The following is a 19,927-nucleotide window of genomic DNA, read 5'->3' as shown; positions in this document are numbered from 1 at the left end:
TGGCAAAGTCATGTAGTTGCTCAGGCTGGAAAAATACCTTCTCCTCCATACTGACCATCCACCGGGTTGCAGACATCAAGCTATTTCCTAAAATAGACAAACCCTTGTCAGGCTAACGCTAGTGAGTAAAAGTACAGACTACCATAACAATTACATACATTGCTACGAAAAAATTATAGTGATAGAAAATATTCCTCTTACCAAGCATGATTACCCTTGGTGTAGTGGGTAAGGTCATTTCCATTTCAACAGACATCTTGGTGGAAGATACCTTTAAAACATAAAAGGAAAACTCTCTTAAATATGAATTACTGGTAGTAATTTATATTTAAAGGGCCAGTTCACCCAGATTACAACAGGTTTTTGAGAACCTCATCCCGGAGACTAGACTAGATTTTACCCCTACATCCTGCTACCACTCTGAAACAGCGGATGTGAATGACAGTTTGTGGGGCTAAATGCATTTTTTAAAGCATTACATTCCACAAGTGTTCAGTCTGACTTCTGCAATGGCGGTGACTCCTGTGCATGTGGGACCTGAATGCAGAAAATGTTCTGAAGGAAGCAGGACATTGCTCTATTCCACATGCAAACCGATAATTAGCTGTGTGTTGATGTTTCTTCACATGACTACAAAATTCTGTAAATTCTGAAGTACAAATGCTGCAGAATTTACACCTGTACATAGTTGCACCTGTTAGTACTGACTTAACTTTAAATTTACAGGAGCATGGTTTAAACATGTGAACAGTCCTTATATGTAACCAGGGTTGGAAATTAACTTTTTTGTCCACCTGCCACTGTGGCTGAACAAACTCAAAAAATAACAGAAACTACTTTAATGTTTTTCACCTTTGTCCTCATTTACAGACTCTTATACACTGTGCTGGAGATGTAATGGTACTTTAGCAGGCTAACCAGCTGTAGCAAGCTCAAAGTTATAGATTAGGTTAGCTGCTCCTCTACATTTCCAGACTATTTTGTGGCTTCAAATATGTTTGAAGAGCTGTCTTTTTACCTGTTGTCTTGTCTTTTGAAGAGATGAAGCTATGTTAGCAGTCAGCAGGACAGAACTGCAGAGCCACTTGGAGGGAAAAAGCTTGGGAGTCAAAAAAAGGTCATCTGAAGAAAAGAAAAAAAAAGAACAATGTTAGAAATTCATCCTTGCTGACCTACGTAGCTAATCTGCACTTTTAACATTTGCAAGATCATGGTTTAAACAAATGAACAGTCATTAGATGTAAAAAAAAAAGAGAAGGGGGGGATCAATTATTAGTTAAGGTTATATTGTTCGACAAAGGATGTAACAACAATGCTAACAGACACTCAGCACTGAACTCATCTCAACCCAAAGCCGCCCGAGGAAGATTAAGCGGCAAAAGTCAAGCTAAAACTTTCAACGGTAAAATTAGCACCTTAGCTAATGTTAATTCCGAACCAGCTCAAAAAATAACAACATCATATTTTCCTATCTCTCACCTCATTTACAGACACGTAACTTATAAGGTTGCAATATGCCAGTTATATAAAACACCAGAGTTAGTAACGTAAAGGTAACGTTATGTTACTAGGCTAACCAGCACAAACCAGCTCATGCTATAATGCTAAGTTATAGCATGATGCTATAAGTTACGTTAACTCCATCTAAAATGTACATTTCCAGACTAGGTTTTGGCTTCAATCAGTTTTCTAAGAAGTGTTTTTTTACCTGTCTTGAAGAGCTGAAGCAGTGTGAGCCCACAGCACAGAGACAGAGCTGCACTTGGAGAGAAAAAGCTTCGGAGTTTAAAACAAACGTCATCAGAAAACAGTTGGAAGCGAAGCCACGCTTGATGACGTAGCTAGATAAACTGCATATTAATGTTAGCTAGGATGTGGAAAAATCAAAAGTACATTCTCTCTTTCTGCCTTAAAAATATGTTAACCACTAAAGGAGTAAAAATACAGAAACAGGGAACCACGATGAAACAGCTATGATGACCGTTGGAAATCAAATATAATTCTTACTGTATATTAAAAGTACAGAACCACTACTGTAATGTGTAAACAGTAAATTACTGCAAATTCAAAGCATACAGTAAGTTACTGTAATACTATGTACTATACCCATAATGCAATGCAAACTACAGTAACTACTTGTAAAGATGTCTTATGGTATGGTGACCAAACGTCCGTATTTCCCGGGACATGTCCGTATTTCACGTCCTGTCCCGGGCGTCCCGGGTTTTTTTTTAGAAAGTGAGGAAATGTCCTGTTTTTTAAATTACCTTCATTGGACCATTATATTTACAGGCACTAGGGCACTGCGCACGGCCCTGCGTGTGACGTAATCCCTGAGCCGCGTCAGTGCGGGCAGCCCTGTTCTTAATCAGAAGATAGATAGCGTGGCTGTCAGTACGCCAACAACATACGAAAGCGCAAATGTATGTTTACCTACTATTTATAAAAGAGTTTCCCCGCTTTCAGACCCCCCCTCCCCCCCCCGCTACAACGTGTCCTGGTTTTCCCAACTGAAAATATGGTCACCCTATTTATGGTAGTTTTACTGGGCATTTTGTGGTATTTAACTGTAAAAAATACAGCAAAGGCTAACAGTGTATGATGACCGTTGGGAATCAAATATAATTCTTACTGTATATTATAAGTACAGTACCACTACTGTAATGTGTAAACAGTAAATTACTGCAAATTCAAAACATACAGTAAGTTACTGTAATACTATGTACTATACCCATAATGCAATGCAAATTACAGTAACTACTTGTAAAGATGTTTTACGGTAGTTTTACTGGGCATTTTGTGGTATTTAGCTGTAGAAAATACAGCAAAGGATAACAGTGTAAAATCAAAAATAGTATGGACAACCCTGAGCATCCTCTTCATAAGACTGCTTTACAAAAACAAAGTGTCTTCAGTCTAGACTTTACATTGGTGTCAAATGTCTTATTAGATATTTTGTCTCTTTGTGTTATTAAAAGTATACATATTAAAAATTAGGTAAATTAAAGGCTTCAAATCTTGACTTCCTCCTCTGTTAACTACAGATTTAGTCCCACTCTGTACACATTACTTAGATCTGTTCTGATTAGCAGCTTGTTATTATAGCCTATGAAAATAGAAGATCACTATGAGGGAAGCAGAGATTTGGCCAGATTTGTTGTCATAGAAACGCTCCAGTGTCCAGTGTTAGTGTATCATCAAGTCCATTATCCCCATCCTCTTCTAAACTCAAAGCTGCCACAGTTGTATTTTTATCTGAGTCCCAGTTTAGGTAGTGATGTCATGTTTGTCCAATTTGGTGAGTGTTTTATGTGCTCCCTTCCCCCCACCCTGTTTTGTTTTTGTTTTTGTTTTTTTTAAGAAGCTCAGCATTTGAGAATAGTTTCAATCGAACAGGATTATACTGTATCTCCATGTTGCTGCCACTTGGGGAGAAGCTTACCCAACCTGAATAGATGATATCATGAGTCCTTTAGGGAGGTGAATGGTGTGCCTCATGTTTCCACAGGCGTCCCATCTGATCCAGACCTGACGGAACAGTCCTGGCAGAGAGAGTGTGAGAGAAAAAGAATCACAAACAGACTCGTCAATGTATGCATTGTATGGGTGAAATGAAATACAATTCACTGGCAGTCTGTCTGAAAATATGGATAAACATATTCCACTGGAAACAAATAGCTTAATCTAATCCTTCTGCTTGTTACTATGGTAACAACATCATTCAATACTCCGTCAGTCATTGTATTTTGTATAACATCACAGTAATCTTTAATACATACATACAAGTCAGTATGTTTTCTTAACATGTTGACATTTTATACTGGAAAAACGGTCTGAATAGATTCAAAAACACAAACTTTACAAATCATACTTTTTTCAAAAATATTGAGTAATTGCAAGAATATTGTGTAAAACAGAAGTAACTAGCCACATAATACTAGAATTGCGAGTTTTTATATTAATATCACTCAAATAGGGAGGTCATTTGAGTGACGCGCCACCTAGCGATTGTTTAATCCCGCACTCTTGAATCCGGAACCTTTCCCAGTTAGTCGTTGCGCTCCGGAAACAAATTGGTGAAGCTCCTGCCTCATCATGGCGCGGCACCTTCGTTTCATAGCTCGGACGGTGATGGTCCAAGATGGCAATGTCGATACCGCGTACAAGACCTTGAACAGGTTAAATTCACAAATTCGTGTTGATTTCATTATTAGTTTAGCTGTCGTCATGGGAACAGAACGCTAATGCTAGCCAGGTTAGCGCGAGCTAGGAGTTCAATGTCACAGAGTGCGACTGCGCAGGAAAGGCGACACATTTTGGGATTTCTTTCGGTTTTGTTACGCAAGATCAATAAATAACTTTAAATGTATTTGACAAGGGGTTTGAAATGTGTCTGTTTCCTGGTTTCCAAAAATACTCTAATTTATAGGGACAAGCTATTTATGGAGTACTGTTTATGAACAAAGAGGGCAGCAGGAAGTTCTTCAAACTAGAGAAGCCAATAAGAACACACACGCACAAATCTATTGAGCTAAGTATGTCGTTGGTGTTAATTATGCTGTCAAGACATTTGATTTAAAATAATGAAAATTAGTAAGTAAATAGTTAAACTATACTTTTATGTCATTCAAACAACGCACATCAAATTTAACTGCAATAAAACAAAAATAGTGAAGTATATTAAATACAATTATTTAAATTTAACTTATTCCTTCATCCTTATTCTCTCAGGTGTTTAGAAAGGCTATTACAAAGGTGAAAGCCACAGTAAGAACATTATACAAGCCTTAAAATAATTTATAAATGCAAAGACATTTACATTTTGTGGTAGTCTTGCCAGGATTTTCATGAAGACCAGTAATCTATTCTGCATGTAACAAAAGCTTATTTGGAAGGGAAAACAGGCCCACACACATAATAGATTCTTAACCACCATACTTGTTTCCAAAATGTCTGAGTAAGTATAGTATAAATTAAAATGTGTAAGTTAGATTTATTTTAAAGAGATTGTTTCATGGTGGACAATTGTGCCACCTGGGAAATGCAGAAACTGGAAACTGACAGCATCCCTTTCCAGAGCTCCTTGCTTTGAATTTAGTGTTTCCTCACTTAGCTGTTCCACCCTTTTTTTCTCGACATTCCCCAGAATCCTAACCCAGGATGGGATCATCGACGCAGTGAAGCGCAAACGCTACTTCGAGAAGCCCTGCCAAGAGCGACGGCGGAAAAGCTTTGAGAACTGCAGGCGCATTTACCACATGGAAATGGCACGAAAGATTGCTTTTATTTCCAGGACAAACAGAGAGGACCCCTGGCTCGGTTGCTAGGGAGATTGAATGTGTTGAAAAAGGACGACACATTCAAACATCCAGGGATGACAAGAGAATCGCTACACAAACACTAGCTAGGTGTTACATCTGATAGGAATGGTTGAAAGCAAATTGAAGAAAATTTTTAGATGTTCATTCATTTGGAAAAAAAGACTGATGTTTTTCTGCAACTTTCTTGTTTCATCTAAGCTGTGAAATATGAGCATTTATCCACACTCAGTAATCTCTGGTGTTACCAAGTTGTGGTTGTTTTCTCCCCTGCAGCCACAGGAAGACCATCTAGATGTGATACTTTCTTGTCTCCTTTTATTTTGTTCATGTCATCTAAAGTTGTATTAATAAAATAACTATCTGAGATCACTTGTTTTTGAAGAATTTGTCATTTATGAGAAATTTTTGTTTATAATTTTTAGTTGTTGGTAAAACCAAACATGAGAGAGCCTTGTTGATTACATTTATGCTTCCAGACCAGTCACTTAAAGTTTTGTTCAAGTTTTAAAAAAAAGGATCAAGCAGAAATAGTGCAACAGTCTTCCCTTCACATATAAAATGCTAAATTTTAATCAGATTTGAGAAAACATTTTCATAATTATTTTCTGTGAAGGATTTGTACGTTTTAATATCTTATGAATGTCAGTGTTGTTACAGTTGAACAACTTGAGCTTTTGTCTGATCTCACAGCTGTGATTACATGTCAGGACAAGTTGCTGTGGAACATCGGCTCTGTTGCCCAGATGTGGAGCTCTTGGCAGTCGTGAAATGCTCAATAAATGTGCTCAAATTAAAGCTGGATTGCCGCTGCTACAAACAAGATCAATTAGTTTAAATTTTTTATACATTTTTACCAAGAAGCCAATAATTTTGAAAATGCTATATAGATATAAAAGGCTAATACCTGTTTAGTTCTCGTTACGGTCAGAAACAATTTAAATGGAATAAATTTTTATAACTAACATGAAATTGACTTTGAACAGAGACTTTGCTGTTGCTTGTTCCTAGTTTAACAACCTGTTGGCAGTTACTTGCTAGCAAGATAGATTGTCAGAATACAATGTACTTGTTGGAACTGGAGTCTTTAAATAAATTATAGTCGTAGTCCATAAATAACAATGTGTGCTTATGAGGCTTGTTTGTCAGATTGAAAGTACGTTTTGAAAATAAGAACCTCATAATAAGTAGTAAATATATTTTTCTATTAATCTCTCATTTTCTTATTGGTCTGATGTAATAGTCTATTAAATGTGTCTCCAGCAGCATAGTGATCCTAATCATAATAGAATGATTTGGATCAAAACATACCCCATGATTTAGGATGGTCCAGTCAAAGTCCACACCTAAATCCAGTTGGCATTCATCCCTGCACGGTTGTGTGCAGGTTGTAACAGAGCCAACACATTTACATATTTCTCAAGAAGAATGCTGTCATTACATAAGCAACACAGCAATATAACTGAAATAACTTGTTAATGTATTTAATTTTAAAATAAATTTTAACCATCAAAGAGGTCTGACATGATCTTAGTTTCTGAGTCATTGTTTAATTGAACTTTGTCACTCGTGTTTGCAGAGAATGCAAAATTGAAAGTTACATTTCTGTCTGAACAGGAGCAGAACTTTTGAACAGCTGTCTGAAAGAAAAAATCTGTCAAGTTACTTCCTTTGTTACAGTAATAAGGACTCAAATCCACTACAGTTCCCATTTCATATCTTCATTTTCCAATTTTCTCAATGTAAGGTAAGGTACTCTGAAATTTGCCATTTGTTCAGCAAAAAAAATATCTGGCTCTGAAAAAGAACAGTTTCAACGTCTCATCTCCAATAAATGCAGTAAGTATGGAAAACAAAATGCAATGGTCTTTCATTAGGCTGTACTTGACCAAGAACATAATCGAAAAATTCAGAAGAAGAAAGAAAACAAAGACATTTTCTCCTTGAACTTCATTTATCTCTGGAAAATGCACATTGCAAAAACCTTGTAATTGTCTTGTAACTTAAGCAGTCTGTAAGAATGTATAGTGCTTTTTAAAAAAACATACATAGACTTTTAACATTTTTTGTTAAAGACAAAAAAACATATTGTAATAATTGTGAGCTGAAAGAAAAATGTCTCAAAACGTGTGGGTTATGTCTGTTATGTCAGAGAACACCTGTGAGAAAACAATTTCAAGTCTTGCAACAGAATCCTAACTGAGGTAAAGGTGAAAACTTAGGCTATCATCACTTATCTATAGATTAGACAGCATGTAAGGGCAAGGCAACTTTATTTATATAGCACCTTTCAGCCAAAGACAATTGAAAGTGCTTGTACAAGAAAATTAAAAACAACATAAAAATAAAAAATAAATCAAGCAGATTAAAAATAAACATTAAAATTTTGAATATAGTGAATGAATAGAATAAAAAAAAAATTTTAAACAGGCAACGTCAAATAAGAAGGTTTTTAACCTTGTTTTAAATAAACTCAAGGTAGAGGCAGTCTTACAATGAGCAGGAAGCTTATTCCAGAGTGTTGGAGCATTAAAACTAAAAGATGCTTCACCATGTTTAGTTCTGACTCTCGGAATAGTTAGTAGGTTTGACTCTGATGATCTTAAAGGTCTGAGTGGTATATATGGTTGAAGAAGATCAGAAATGTAGTCTGGGTTTCTATTATGAAGTGCTTTGTAAACCATTAAGGAGATTTTAAATTCTATTCTTTGAGCAACAGGCAGCCAGTGCAGGGATCTTAGAACTGGACTGATATGCTGATCTCTTTTTGTTTTAGTAAGGACTCTTGCAGCAGCATTCTGGAGAAGCTGGAGCTGCCTTACTGCTTTTTTTGATAATCCAGTAAAAATGCCATTGCAGTAATCGAGTCTACTAAAAACAAAGGCATGAACTAATTTTTCAGAATCTTGTGGGGACATGAGTCATCTAATTTTAGCAATATTTTTTAGATGGTAGTATGATGTTTTTATGATAGATTTGATGTGGTTATTAAAGTTCAGATCAGGATCCATGATCACCCCCAGATTCTTGGCTTTGTCAGAGCATTTTAAACCAACGGACTGAAGGTGGGTGATTATTTTTAATCTATGCTCTTTTGGTCCAAACACTAATATTTCAGTTTTGTTTTTATTTAGTTGGAAAAACTTTTGGCCCATCCAGACATTAATCTGCTCAATACATTTAGTGAGTATTTGAACCTGACTGTCGTCTCCTGGTGAAAGACTAATGTATAGCTGTGTGTCATCGGCATAATTGTGGTATTCTATCTTATTATTTTGTATAATTTGAGTTAATGGAAGCATATAGATATTGAAAAGAAGCGGCCCCAGGATGGAACCTTGGGGAACTCCATAGGTAATTTCGTTCAGCTTGGATTTAAAGTTGCCTATGGACACACAAAAGGTTCTGTTGGACAGGTAAGGTTTAAGCCGGCTGAGAACCATACCGGAAATGCCAATCCAATTTTCTAATCGGGATAGTAAAATATCATGATCGACTGTATTGAAGGCAGCACTCAAGTCAAGTAAAACTAATATTGACATTTTATTATGGTCAGTGTTTAGACAGGAGGTCATTGAATACTTTGACAAGAGCAGTTTCAGTACTGTGATGTTGACGGAAGCCTGACTGAAGGACATCAAAACAGTTGTTCAGGGCTAGAGAGCCATTTATCTGTTGAAAAACAATTTTTTCTAATATTTTAGATAAAAAAAAGGTAAGTTTGATGTTGGTCGATAATTGCTTAAAATTGATGAGTCTAGATTAAGCTTTTTGGGAAGTGGTTTAACTACCGCAGTCTTTAAAGCCTGAGGAAAGACTCCAGAGGAGAGTGACTTATTAATTATTTGTAAAAAATCAGGAGCAAAAACATCTGAGACCTTTAAGAATAAACTTGTAGGTATAATGTCAAGGGAACAGGTGGATGACTTCATATGATGTAAAGTGTAACTCAAATCTTTTTGAGTGATCAGGTTAAAGTGGGTCATCATAGGTAAGTTTTGATGAGGGGAAAACATTGTTAGTTGTTTCCTAACAGCAGACAGAGGAGTTTACTGTCTCCCTTATTTTCAGCGTTTTATCTATGACAGTGTAAGGTCTTTTCTGTGATAAATGCTGAGAAATTCAGACAGATTTCAACAAATCAGGAGGTTTATTCCCTCAGTATCACTCTGTGTATTGAGGCTCTGTCTGCAGACAGAGCCTTTGGTAATGGCCATACTGTACTGATTCTCTGGGTTCTTTATCAGCAGGTTGCTGTGACTGTGTGTGTTTGCATGGTTACAATATCTGCTGTGTCGCAATCAAAAAGAAAAAAAAAAAAAACCTGAACAAAGTGTTCCTGTGCAAATATCAAAACGCTTGTCAAGCCTGCTGCAACAAAAAGCCATAAAAATGCACATGACGCCTCTACTGTACAGTCTAACAGGAAACTCTGGTTCTCTGGTCTTTCACGTGACGTGTATGATTGATTGCTACTGTTTAAAAAGTTAACGATGTTTGAACTTTCTCTTTCACACTCAGAATTTTAGCAGCAGTTCATTTTCCTTTTATTCTGTCATATTGACTTTATACTTTTATTAATTATCATCCTTATTAGGAGAATAGTTCTTTTTTTTATTCTACATAGTTTTCACATCCTTTCTTTTGAGTATCTCATGTGCACTGAAGAAGTGATTCACTCCTCCAGTCTGTTATGTAATTCTGCTGGACTTAATTTAGAGCCCTCTCTATGGAAACTTCAAATGGTCTGCAAAACTATGTATTCCAATCTTGTGAAGTTTATTATGAGTAATGACAACTTTATAGAAATAAAATGTTTAAATATGCATTGTTTATTTCATAAAGTGATGTGAAAACATCCTCTTTCTCATACAGATTTCACTTCACTTTAGTGCTTCAGGTCATCTAATACTGTTCAATATAAGATGAAGATAAACTTGAACAAACACAACATAAAGTTTTACAAAAGCTACCCAAAAACAAGCTTAAATGTGTGGAGGTAGTTGTTTCTCTGAAGGTAACAACTGGTTATACAACAGGTGGAAGCAGCAACTCCCATCAAATGCCTGCAACAACTGGTAATGAGCCTTTTATAGCAGTGTGAAGGAATTTTGACTCTCTCTATTTTTGCAGAATTGTTTTAATTCAGTTACATTGAAGAGTTTTTGGGCATGAACAACTTATTTACAGGTGAGGCCACAGCATCTCACACGGATTCAAGTCCAGACTTTGACTTTGACTTTGACCCTCTCCCAAAATAGTTACGAAAGGACTAAAACAGTAAAGGACTAAAAATGTCTAAGGTTCAAAACAAACCAATACAACAAAACAAGTTAACTTGGTCGTAACGTGAATCCCAGATCTGAGGTTCAGAGCCAAACTAAGCATAGCTGTTATGTTGTGCTACCAACTAGCAGCAAAACAAGTCATTAATAGCATATTTCTTTGCTTTTAAAGTTTTAAAACTCCAAATGAGCATATTCAAAAACACAAGAACAATGCAACAATTGTAAGTAGAAACAGAAAGAATAGCTAATAAACTGTTTACACAAGAAACTTTCATTACATTTTCAAAATATTTTACAGTGAAGCTCACATTTATGAATAAATACTTGGGATTAATGAATGATTAAAGTTAAAGCTTCAATCCAAGGAAGACAATTTATACCATGCAGTATCTATTGACTTGTAAATGAGAAAAAAGTAAAATTATAGATGTATAGCCTTTTTCTTTCACAGTGCTATTGAAGTCACGTTGCTATCTTCAGTCTACATATTTCCACAATTGGAAACTTACTGGATAATGTGACTGGCTGACAAAAAGGTAAAAACACTGATTTAATGGAGTGTGTCTGAATAAATACACTCTAAACGTGACCTGCTGTTTCTCTTATTCATTTGTTGCGTTATATCCATTGGAAGAGGCCAAATGTGACCCTGTTATGAAAAGCTAAATTTTTAACAGTTGCCAGCAGCAGCCGCGTGCAGTTCCCCTTTTCAACGAGCCACAACACTCACACGTGCGGCTCTCAGAGGTGAGGCGGTACCACCGCGTGTACAGACCAACCCGAAGCGCCGATTGGTTGAGGCTTCCATCCAATGAGAGCGCGCTTGCTTCTCGTCCAATCGCAGCGCCGTACCCTTTGGCGCACGTGCGGCGGCCGTTGAGCTGCTCCGTGCTGGTACTGTTTGTTCGGAGATATACATGGAGTGAGTAGAGGAAAAGCGAGACACAGACGACTGGACGAGCAGGGAGGAGCCGAAGCTGAACCGGAGAACAAGACGGGATTCACAGCTGAGTTTATTCAACGCTATCTCTGTGTTCAAGTTCCCTCAGCTTGTGGGGAACAGTTTCTCAAAGTATAGTTTGCAAAGTCAGTTTCTGGATTCTTCAAGCAGAAAGGTAAGAACTATTCGCTCTACGTCTTTGTATGTCTGGATATTTGACGTACACAGATATATATTTGGAGGTGGAGAAGCACTATAAGACAATATGCTTAAAACAGTCATATTTAAACATTGGTGGTTCATTCTAAAAGAAAAAAATGGATTAAGCTGTTCTCTATTAACTTGACTGGATTGAAAATGTGAGGAAACTCATTGACAGATGAGGACATACGTTTTATACGAGCAGAGGAGTGTTGTATAAGAGTGTGCGTGTCTCAAATGATTTATTTCCAGGCTTGTTGTGAACTTTTTAGGCACCCCCTTGTGACTCTTGTATAACAGTTTTCCCCCCATTTAATACTTTGTACTGCAAAAATATGTAGAATAACTAGAAAGAAAACAATTTCTGACACGGCACCTCCCAAATAAAAATACAGTTCTGAGGAGTTATCCTCCATCTCCAATGAAGAAATCAATTTTCAGCTGCAGATTTTATTCCATTATGTAAACTTGTTTCATTGTCCGTCCACTGACCACTGACTGGCTGGTTAGGGTCTTTCCATTTTTGTTAAATTTAACTATACAAAGTCAGTCCCATATTTTTATACACGTTTTTCCTAATGACAGTTCCTCCACATATACAACATTGGTGGGTCAATGTTGACACATTCTAGTTTGTGTTTTTGTGTGTGAAATTGTTGATAGGTGTATTGTACATGTGTGGAAAAACCTTTGGTGTAGTTTTTTGTAAATTGCACATTTATTTTGGAAATCACAGAAACCAAGGTTTAGGTGTTGTCCATCCCTAATATGCAATCAGTCCCCCATTTTGACTTTTAACAAGTCCTTGTTGAACCTACTGCTTATTACTGAAAGGTTTTTACAATATTTCTTTCTCTTCTGCATATGTATAAACATTTATATGAGTTTTCTAACTTTTTAGTTCTGATCGACCAGTGGGGGAAAAAGACCACTATTTTTAGTGTCTGACCTGCTGATTACCGATCAGAGGTGTTTATGGGAAAATGGGACAATTCCAATATTTGCTCTCATTACCAGACGATACTAATATTTGGTTGGCAAATGACTTTGTGCTTTCCAACGTTAGCCTATTCAATCTTCTTTAGCCATACAAAATTATGTAAACTTTTTTTTTCTCAACCTTTTTTCTCAAAATTGGACCATGAATGGAGAAAAATGTGCTACATAATCCCAACAGAAAATTTGTTACAAGATGGTTCCCCGTTATGGACCAAATTATATCTTAATTACCTATTTCGGTGTTTTGCTGAACTCAAAATAAAAACAAAAGAAATAAACTATATGATGATTGAGTCTTTGGCAGAATAAAAAAGTGGGAGTTTTCTGTTTTAAATTGGTGTGTCACAAGTCAGATGTCACAGTATCCTGTGTTAAATTAAGTGATAACATTTTAAAATTAAAATGTAAAACTTTTACATTAGCTTTAACTTCGAAAACATCTCAGTTAGTCTATAAACTTTCCAAATGGTTTGGAACTGGATTTAAGATATTGCATGTATGTTTGTTTTTATACTAAAGAATTACAGATATAGACCAATGGCAAGACTAAAGAGAGGTTCTTGTAGGCAATTTTGTCTTAATTTCAAATAGTTTAGATAATTTATATTCTATAGAAATTTGTAAAATAATAAATATTCTTTTTATGATGAGAATAATAGGTTTAATAATTTGTCAACTCCTAATAAAATCAAAATTGACATAATGCAGTCTCTTTTTTCCATCCTCATAAGAATAACACAGAGAAAGTTTAAATCTCTTTGTAGTAGAACAGAAAGTATCTTTTATGTGTCTTTATGTTGACGTCTCTGGCACTTCATGAGTTCATTCAGATGTGGTACAGATGTTCTTTTTGCTGCGTCCCGGTGTAATAAACTGTCAAAATTGATCACTTATCTCATCTTCATTATGTTATGGTTGCTCAAACACGAGCCAGACATTACTCACCAGGTCTTTACAACTGGTATACTGATATTGGTTGTAATATGCACATAGCAGTGTGGAAATTTGTGCCATATATAGATTGATTAATTAGAAAAACCACCATTATGTGATTATTTCTGAAGTATAAACAAATAAACAGTGTAAATGTCTTTCTGCTTTGTATATATAGTAAACGTAGACTTTAGATTATTATTATAGTTGTTTATCCAGCTAATTGTGAACAAAAGCCTTATTTACATCTTAAGGATTTATTGAAAGTATTTCTTTTGACCAACTTAGTGGTAGTTTATTTGTGACTTTACCACCTTATTCCCCCTTTGTCTTCTAAAACTTCTTATGTTGCACTAAATAGCAAGTGCCAATGCTTAAATTACAAGTACAAAGATACTGAATTCATTGTGCTTAAATAATAACTAGCATTTACAACAGTTGTTTTCTTTTAGTGATATTGAAGTAATGGTACATTTGCAGTTCAGTGTTCATCAATATTCTATAGTTTTTTAAATTATATACAGGGTTTCTTCCAGAAAACTCGCTAAGCCCAGTGTTAGGGGCGCTAGGGCAGTCGTCCAGCCGTAGCGCTGGATGACTTTTTGAGTTTAACTCAAAAACTCAAACTGTTTTTGAGTTAAAAAAAAGTTTAAAGGTGACAGGAAATTTTACTAAGCATTACTAACAATACCTAAACATCAACTATAAAGTCTCAAAAAGGGGAAACATAAAAAAACCTAAAAGAAATAAATAAACAATGCGTAGCCTGGAGGGAATGCAAGTAAAGCCTGGTGGCCCACCAGGCTGGTGTAAACCCTGATATACTTTTTCATGTTTCCCCAAAATATGACGTCCTTTCCTTTTTGACTGGTGACATTTTCAGTTATGATTGTTTATTGTGACTTTTAAGGAGTGAACTGGAGTGAATGCCACAACAAACACGGACATTTTTATGGCGACTTGCTTTTTCTTTCTTTTCTAGTGAAACTTTTTCACTGAAAGTGACATGTATTAAAAAATATGTTCCTAGCTACCTCTGTCAGTATTTGAAATACTTTGCGTTTTTCCTGCAGTTTTTAGGAGTGAAATAAGTTTGTCATGCACTAACTCTGTATGTTTCCACAGATGAATTCATTGGGTAAATCTTCCAAATGGCCGTCTTATGACTCGCTTCCCTCCACCTCAAGCTTCCCCCCCAGCGAGGACGAGGCAGACATCTTCTCTGAGGGAGAAGGGGACGGTGTATTAAAAAGCTCCATGAACTCAAAGTTTAATGGCGATCAATGTGAACTATACCCCGAAGAAGCAAAACATTTGTCTCCTGAAGCGGCTGCACTGAGGTCATCAACTCCAGGAGACTTGACCTTTGCTAAGAAAGTGAGCACAGTTTCACTAAAACAAGCTTTGTCCTTCTGGTGTTTAATTTTCATAACAAACGCATCTGTCTATATTTTCAGTGTGCTGATTTGCACAGCTATATCCGCCCTTTGCTGGAGCTTCTACAGGGATTAAAGACTGGACGGTTTGACAAAGGTTTGTGGATTAATTACACCAAATATTGCTGTGTAATAAACCAACTTGTCTGACATTCTGATGTATGTTCATAGGCTTAACCAGCTTCCAGCAGAGTGTTGCCATCGACAGATTACAGCGGATTCTTGGGATCTTGCAGAAACCTGAAATGGGGTAAAAAAAAAAAAAGTGCTTCTAAATTAAACAACTCCAGCAAATATGTCATTATTGCTGTTACTAATAGTTTTGACATGGATTTGTGTTGCAGTGAGAAATACCTCCAGAATCTGCTGCAGATAGAGATGCTGCTCAAAGTGTGGTTCCCTCAGGGGTCATTCAAGTCCAAGGCTAAATCCAAGCAGACCAGCACTGCCTCACTAGCTTTACATCGGAAGAAAAATCAGCTCCACATGCCGGTCAAGGTGAGAATCAAATGACATTAATACAGGCTGGTGCCTTTAGAAATAATGGGGAAAGTTTACTGATGTTAAACAACACCAGTAAACTTTTTCCAATGTTGACATTCTGTAAACTTCACCATGTTGTATTTGGGTTTCATATGATTGACTAAGTCTGTCACAATAAACCATAAATCAATTGATCGCATGAGAAATTAAAAGAAGTGCTATAATTACCATTTGCATTCTTGTTTGTGTAGTTTGCTTAATTCTGGTCTTTAAAATAATTGAAAAGCTGCCATTTTGAAAAAATGTTGCAAATATTTGATAACCAGTATAACTTTTTTTATTTTACGAAAGTCCTTACTAGCAGCTTTGTTTGTCTGAGCTTTATTATTATTATGGTTTGAAGGGCAATTTTATATACAGAGACTTCATAATCCATTTTATTTATTGTTTTGGTTCTTTATTGTGGATATTTAAAATGTCTTAGAGGTTCTAATGTTGTAAATTAAAGTTTATTCACCTCTAAGTGGGTGTAATGCCTTTATCATTACATTTGTTAAAAATGGTCAAAAATGACAATATTATCATTATTGCAATAATTTCTCATCCTGACAGGCCTGTGACTGACCAACACAAAGTAATGAATAAATGCAAAGTAGATGCAAAATAATAAACAGTTTTTTAAACCAATGAAATTGAAAAATGTTGGCAAGTTTGTTACCAGCTTTTCTCTGGTAACGAAATAAATTTCAGTTCATGTCTTTCATGTCTGTAATTTCATCTGAGTATAAATCCAGATATTCTTTTAAAGTAACTTTAGGGAATTATGAAGACCAACAACAATCATATCAATGATAAAGCTGTGGAGAAGCATGGTGAGGTTGCACAAAATAGACGTTTGTGTAGTGGAGAATTAACACAACCCATCACTCTGAACACAACATCCTCATATTGAAACATAGTGGTGGCAGTATCATGCTCCAAGGTTGGGTTCCTTCTGCACAGCCAGGAAAGCCTCTTGGAGTTATTGGGAAGATGGGTGGAACTAAATAAAGGGTGATTTTGGAAGAAAATCTGCAAAAAACTGGAGATGGTGTCTTTATCGTTCATAAAGACATGGTGGTGGCAGCAAATACAGATGTATGCCTAAAATCATGTATTGTGTATTTTGAAAACCATGTGTCTTTTTCTTTCAACTTTCTGATTATTCACAACTTTGTGGTGGTCTATTACAGAAAACAAAAATACATTCATGTTTGTAATTATAACTTTAAAATGTGAAAAGATATAAGGAGTATGAATACTTTATTGTCATTTTATATTAAGAACAGTTTATTAAACAGAGATCATCTTTAGGGGGAAACAAATTATGTTTACCTATATCCCGTTCATACATCTGTTATCCGTGATGTGGTGTTTTTGTAATTCAAGCATGTTGTTTCCTCCAAGACTTTTTTTTACAGTAGCAACATTTGGTTCTATTTTTTCCTCTCCAGAAGAGAAAGCTGAGCTGGTCAGACCCCGATGTTGCTGACAGACTCCCGGCGAAGCAAAGCCACCGTCAACACAGTGAACACGAGAGGTGCCACGCTGCCGCTTCACTCGACACCGCTTCGACATGTCTTCCTCTATCTCCAGAAAATCAGATCACGTCAGAGGAGAAAACTGCTGACACAGAAGTGGATAACTGCTCAGCAGGGCAAAGGTTTACAGACAGCACTGGCCCTTTAAGCAGGGCTTATATATGCAGCAGGAGAGAAAGCGAGAACCCGAAGCTTACTGAGGTCTTTCTGCCCTCCTCGTGCCGCAGCCCAGCTACGCAGGACTGCTCGGTATCTTCAAGCAACAGCGTTCCTACGACTGACTCACCTTAACTGGCTGAGGCTGACCTTGCTATCACATGGAGGTACCTCAGCTGGAGGGCGGACCGAATTACATAAGTATAAGGCTTGGCGTGAAGCCAGTCTGCCATGCCTGCAAGGCACATTAAACCAGAGGAGGTGGAGGAAGATACTTATTAACCCCCGACTCTCTGGGTTTCTTTTCCTAAAGTGACTGTGTTATATTATTTTTATTAGGAGCTGTTGTTGTTTGCAGGAACGTAATGTTTTTCTATGAAACTAAGTTGAAGGAGCTTGGATTTTTTTAATATATATATTTCTTGTGTGTTAAAGCCGTTTTTACTGTTTTTATATTTTTTTCATAATATATGACAGCCTGAAAAGTAGCAGCACATCATTCCGAAAATAATACCAATAATGATTTTATTATTATTGTTATTATTTTAGAACTACTGTTTGTAGGAAGGTGATGCTTTGTGGAGAACTGAGTTAAAATAGCTTAGAAATATTTGATATTTCTTGTGCAATAAAGCAGATTTTTACTGTTTTGTACTTTTACATATTTTAAGGCAGCCCAAAAAGTAATGACAAAGGATTTTAAAAAAATGATAATAAAAGTATTAGACGTGGGATAACACTGTCTAATACCACATACCATTAGTATTTTTTACTCTGTCCTGCAGTAGTTTAATGAGCCTCATTGCTGATTTCTGGCAAACTGTAAAAGTAAAAAAATTTTTTTGCAGCTTCCTTGGATTTTTAAGAGAATTTTACTGTATTGATATTACATTTACAAGAAGACAAGTTCTCTTCATTCACATCGCCTTCAAAAGCTGATCTTTCTGACTATTTGACATATAGTTTTCTTTAAGTGACTTGGAGACACTCCAAAATTGAAAAGAATCTTCCTTTGCCCATTTTCTGCTTCCAGCTACGATTAAGTTACTTTCTGGTAGATTTTGTCATCTTGCTGACTTACATTATCTCATACTATCAAGAGTTTTTACAGATGAAACTAAATGATGTAGGAAAGACGTGCAACTTCTGCCAAGATGTGCCAAACAAAGACATTTTTGCATTTTCAAATTGTAAATGGCTTATAATGATGTCACAAATATTTTTATTTATTTTATCTTTGTTTCTCCACTTACTATGAAAAGGAAAAGGGTTTATCTGCAAAAACACTTGAGCAAAAAAGAAAATAAATACTGAGCTGAATTTGATTCTGCATATTGTGCTATTTATCTTGTGAGTTGCCACCTTTTGCTTTTATTGGAAATATGTTGCAGTGGAAATTTGTAGCAAACAACTTAACATATTTATGCCTGTGTGCATCTGAGTTTGTGTATCTGCACTTTGGATGAAAATGAGGAAATGTTACACGTCTGTGAACATCAACAAAGTTGTGAGATTATTTATAAAAGCATTACTTGATATTTTTAATTCCATCGGCTGGTTTGTGTTACACCTTAGAGGTACTTGTATTATAAACGTGTATCCTTGTGCAGGGCAACATTTGAAGAATAGTAGTATAATATATACTAAAACCAATCATGATGCGGAAGTAAAAACCAACTGCTGTGCCTCATTTTGACGGATTCATCACTCTATTATTTCATAAAATTGGCAACACTGTAAGTGCAATAAGAAATGTGGTAAAGATGAAAGGAACTGAACCATTTCCATTTATGAACTCATTGTTTTTATTCTTTTAAAAACATTTTAGTGAAGTTATATTCATGTTGCATGCCGTCTCTGATGGTTTGTCATTGTCAGAGCCTTACATATAAACACACATAACAGTGGAAATTATACAACAAAGAAAAATCAAGTGCATAATTTTATAACTAATAATAAAAAATTAAAAAAAACATGTCACTGCAAACCAGATGTGCTTATTGTGCAGGTGTTTCTCAGGCTTCATCATTTTGGATAATTCAATGTTACTTCATGTAGAAACAGTAAGCACAAGGCAGAGAACAAAATGTGTACAATGAAACTTAGTGTTTTTGTTGTTAAACGGTAATATATGACTATATTTGTGAAATAAGACAAAAGTTCTCTCTTTGCAGTTGTATGTTTTAAAAAAGTCCAGTTGTTTTTTGTAGAGGCCATTTCTTTGTTTTTTGTAAATCATATTGTCCTTACTGGTGAGTGCTTGAAAAATCTTTTTGGATATTAAAAGACTGAAATGATTTATCAACTCCATTTTCTGGTTAAGAGTTTTTAATGAAACACCATGGATTGCAAGATTATTTATACAGTCTGAAGTTTTCCACATTACAGAAACAGACTTTAGTGGGGTTAGACCAACACAAAATAATACATTTGAAGTTGAAGGAATGTGGTATATGGGCTTAAATCTTTTCTATTAATAAAAATAAAAAGAGTTGGCTGTTCATTTGTTTTCTGCTCTCTTCATCGCTCAATAGCTTGTTGATGTTATTGCTGAAACTCCTTACGTATTTCAGCTACACTCCCGACTTGTTCC

At 35.9% G+C, this 19,927-nt stretch overlaps 2 protein-coding genes across 2 annotated transcripts; both read left to right on the top strand.

Moving 5' to 3' along the window:
* Positions 1 to 4,041: 4,041 nt before the first annotated feature.
* mrps21 (mitochondrial ribosomal protein S21) lies at positions 4,042 to 5,690 on the top strand. Its single transcript, XM_032581847.1, has 2 exons — positions 4,042 to 4,178; positions 5,147 to 5,690. The coding sequence occupies exons 1-2, from the start codon at positions 4,096 to 4,098 to the stop codon at positions 5,325 to 5,327; spliced, it is 264 nt and encodes an 87-aa protein (XP_032437738.1). The 5' UTR covers positions 4,042 to 4,095; the 3' UTR covers positions 5,328 to 5,690.
* Positions 5,691 to 11,489: 5,799 nt separating this feature from the next.
* ciarta (circadian associated repressor of transcription a) lies at positions 11,490 to 19,644 on the top strand. Its single transcript, XM_032581568.1, has 6 exons — positions 11,490 to 11,721; positions 14,805 to 15,056; positions 15,137 to 15,212; positions 15,287 to 15,365; positions 15,460 to 15,613; positions 17,092 to 19,644. Exons 2-6 carry the CDS (start codon positions 14,805 to 14,807, stop codon positions 17,467 to 17,469), a joined length of 939 nt encoding a protein of 312 aa, XP_032437459.1. The 5' UTR covers positions 11,490 to 11,721; the 3' UTR covers positions 17,470 to 19,644.
* The last annotated feature ends 283 nt before the right edge of the window (positions 19,645 to 19,927 follow it).

The sequence above is a fragment of the Xiphophorus hellerii genome, chromosome 13 (assembly GCF_003331165.1).
Source record: "Xiphophorus hellerii strain 12219 chromosome 13, Xiphophorus_hellerii-4.1, whole genome shotgun sequence".
Lineage (NCBI taxonomy): Eukaryota > Metazoa > Chordata > Actinopteri > Cyprinodontiformes > Poeciliidae > Xiphophorus > Xiphophorus hellerii.
The sequence above is the reverse complement of the archived record's forward strand: the minus strand, read 5'-3'. Positions and strand labels throughout refer to the sequence as shown.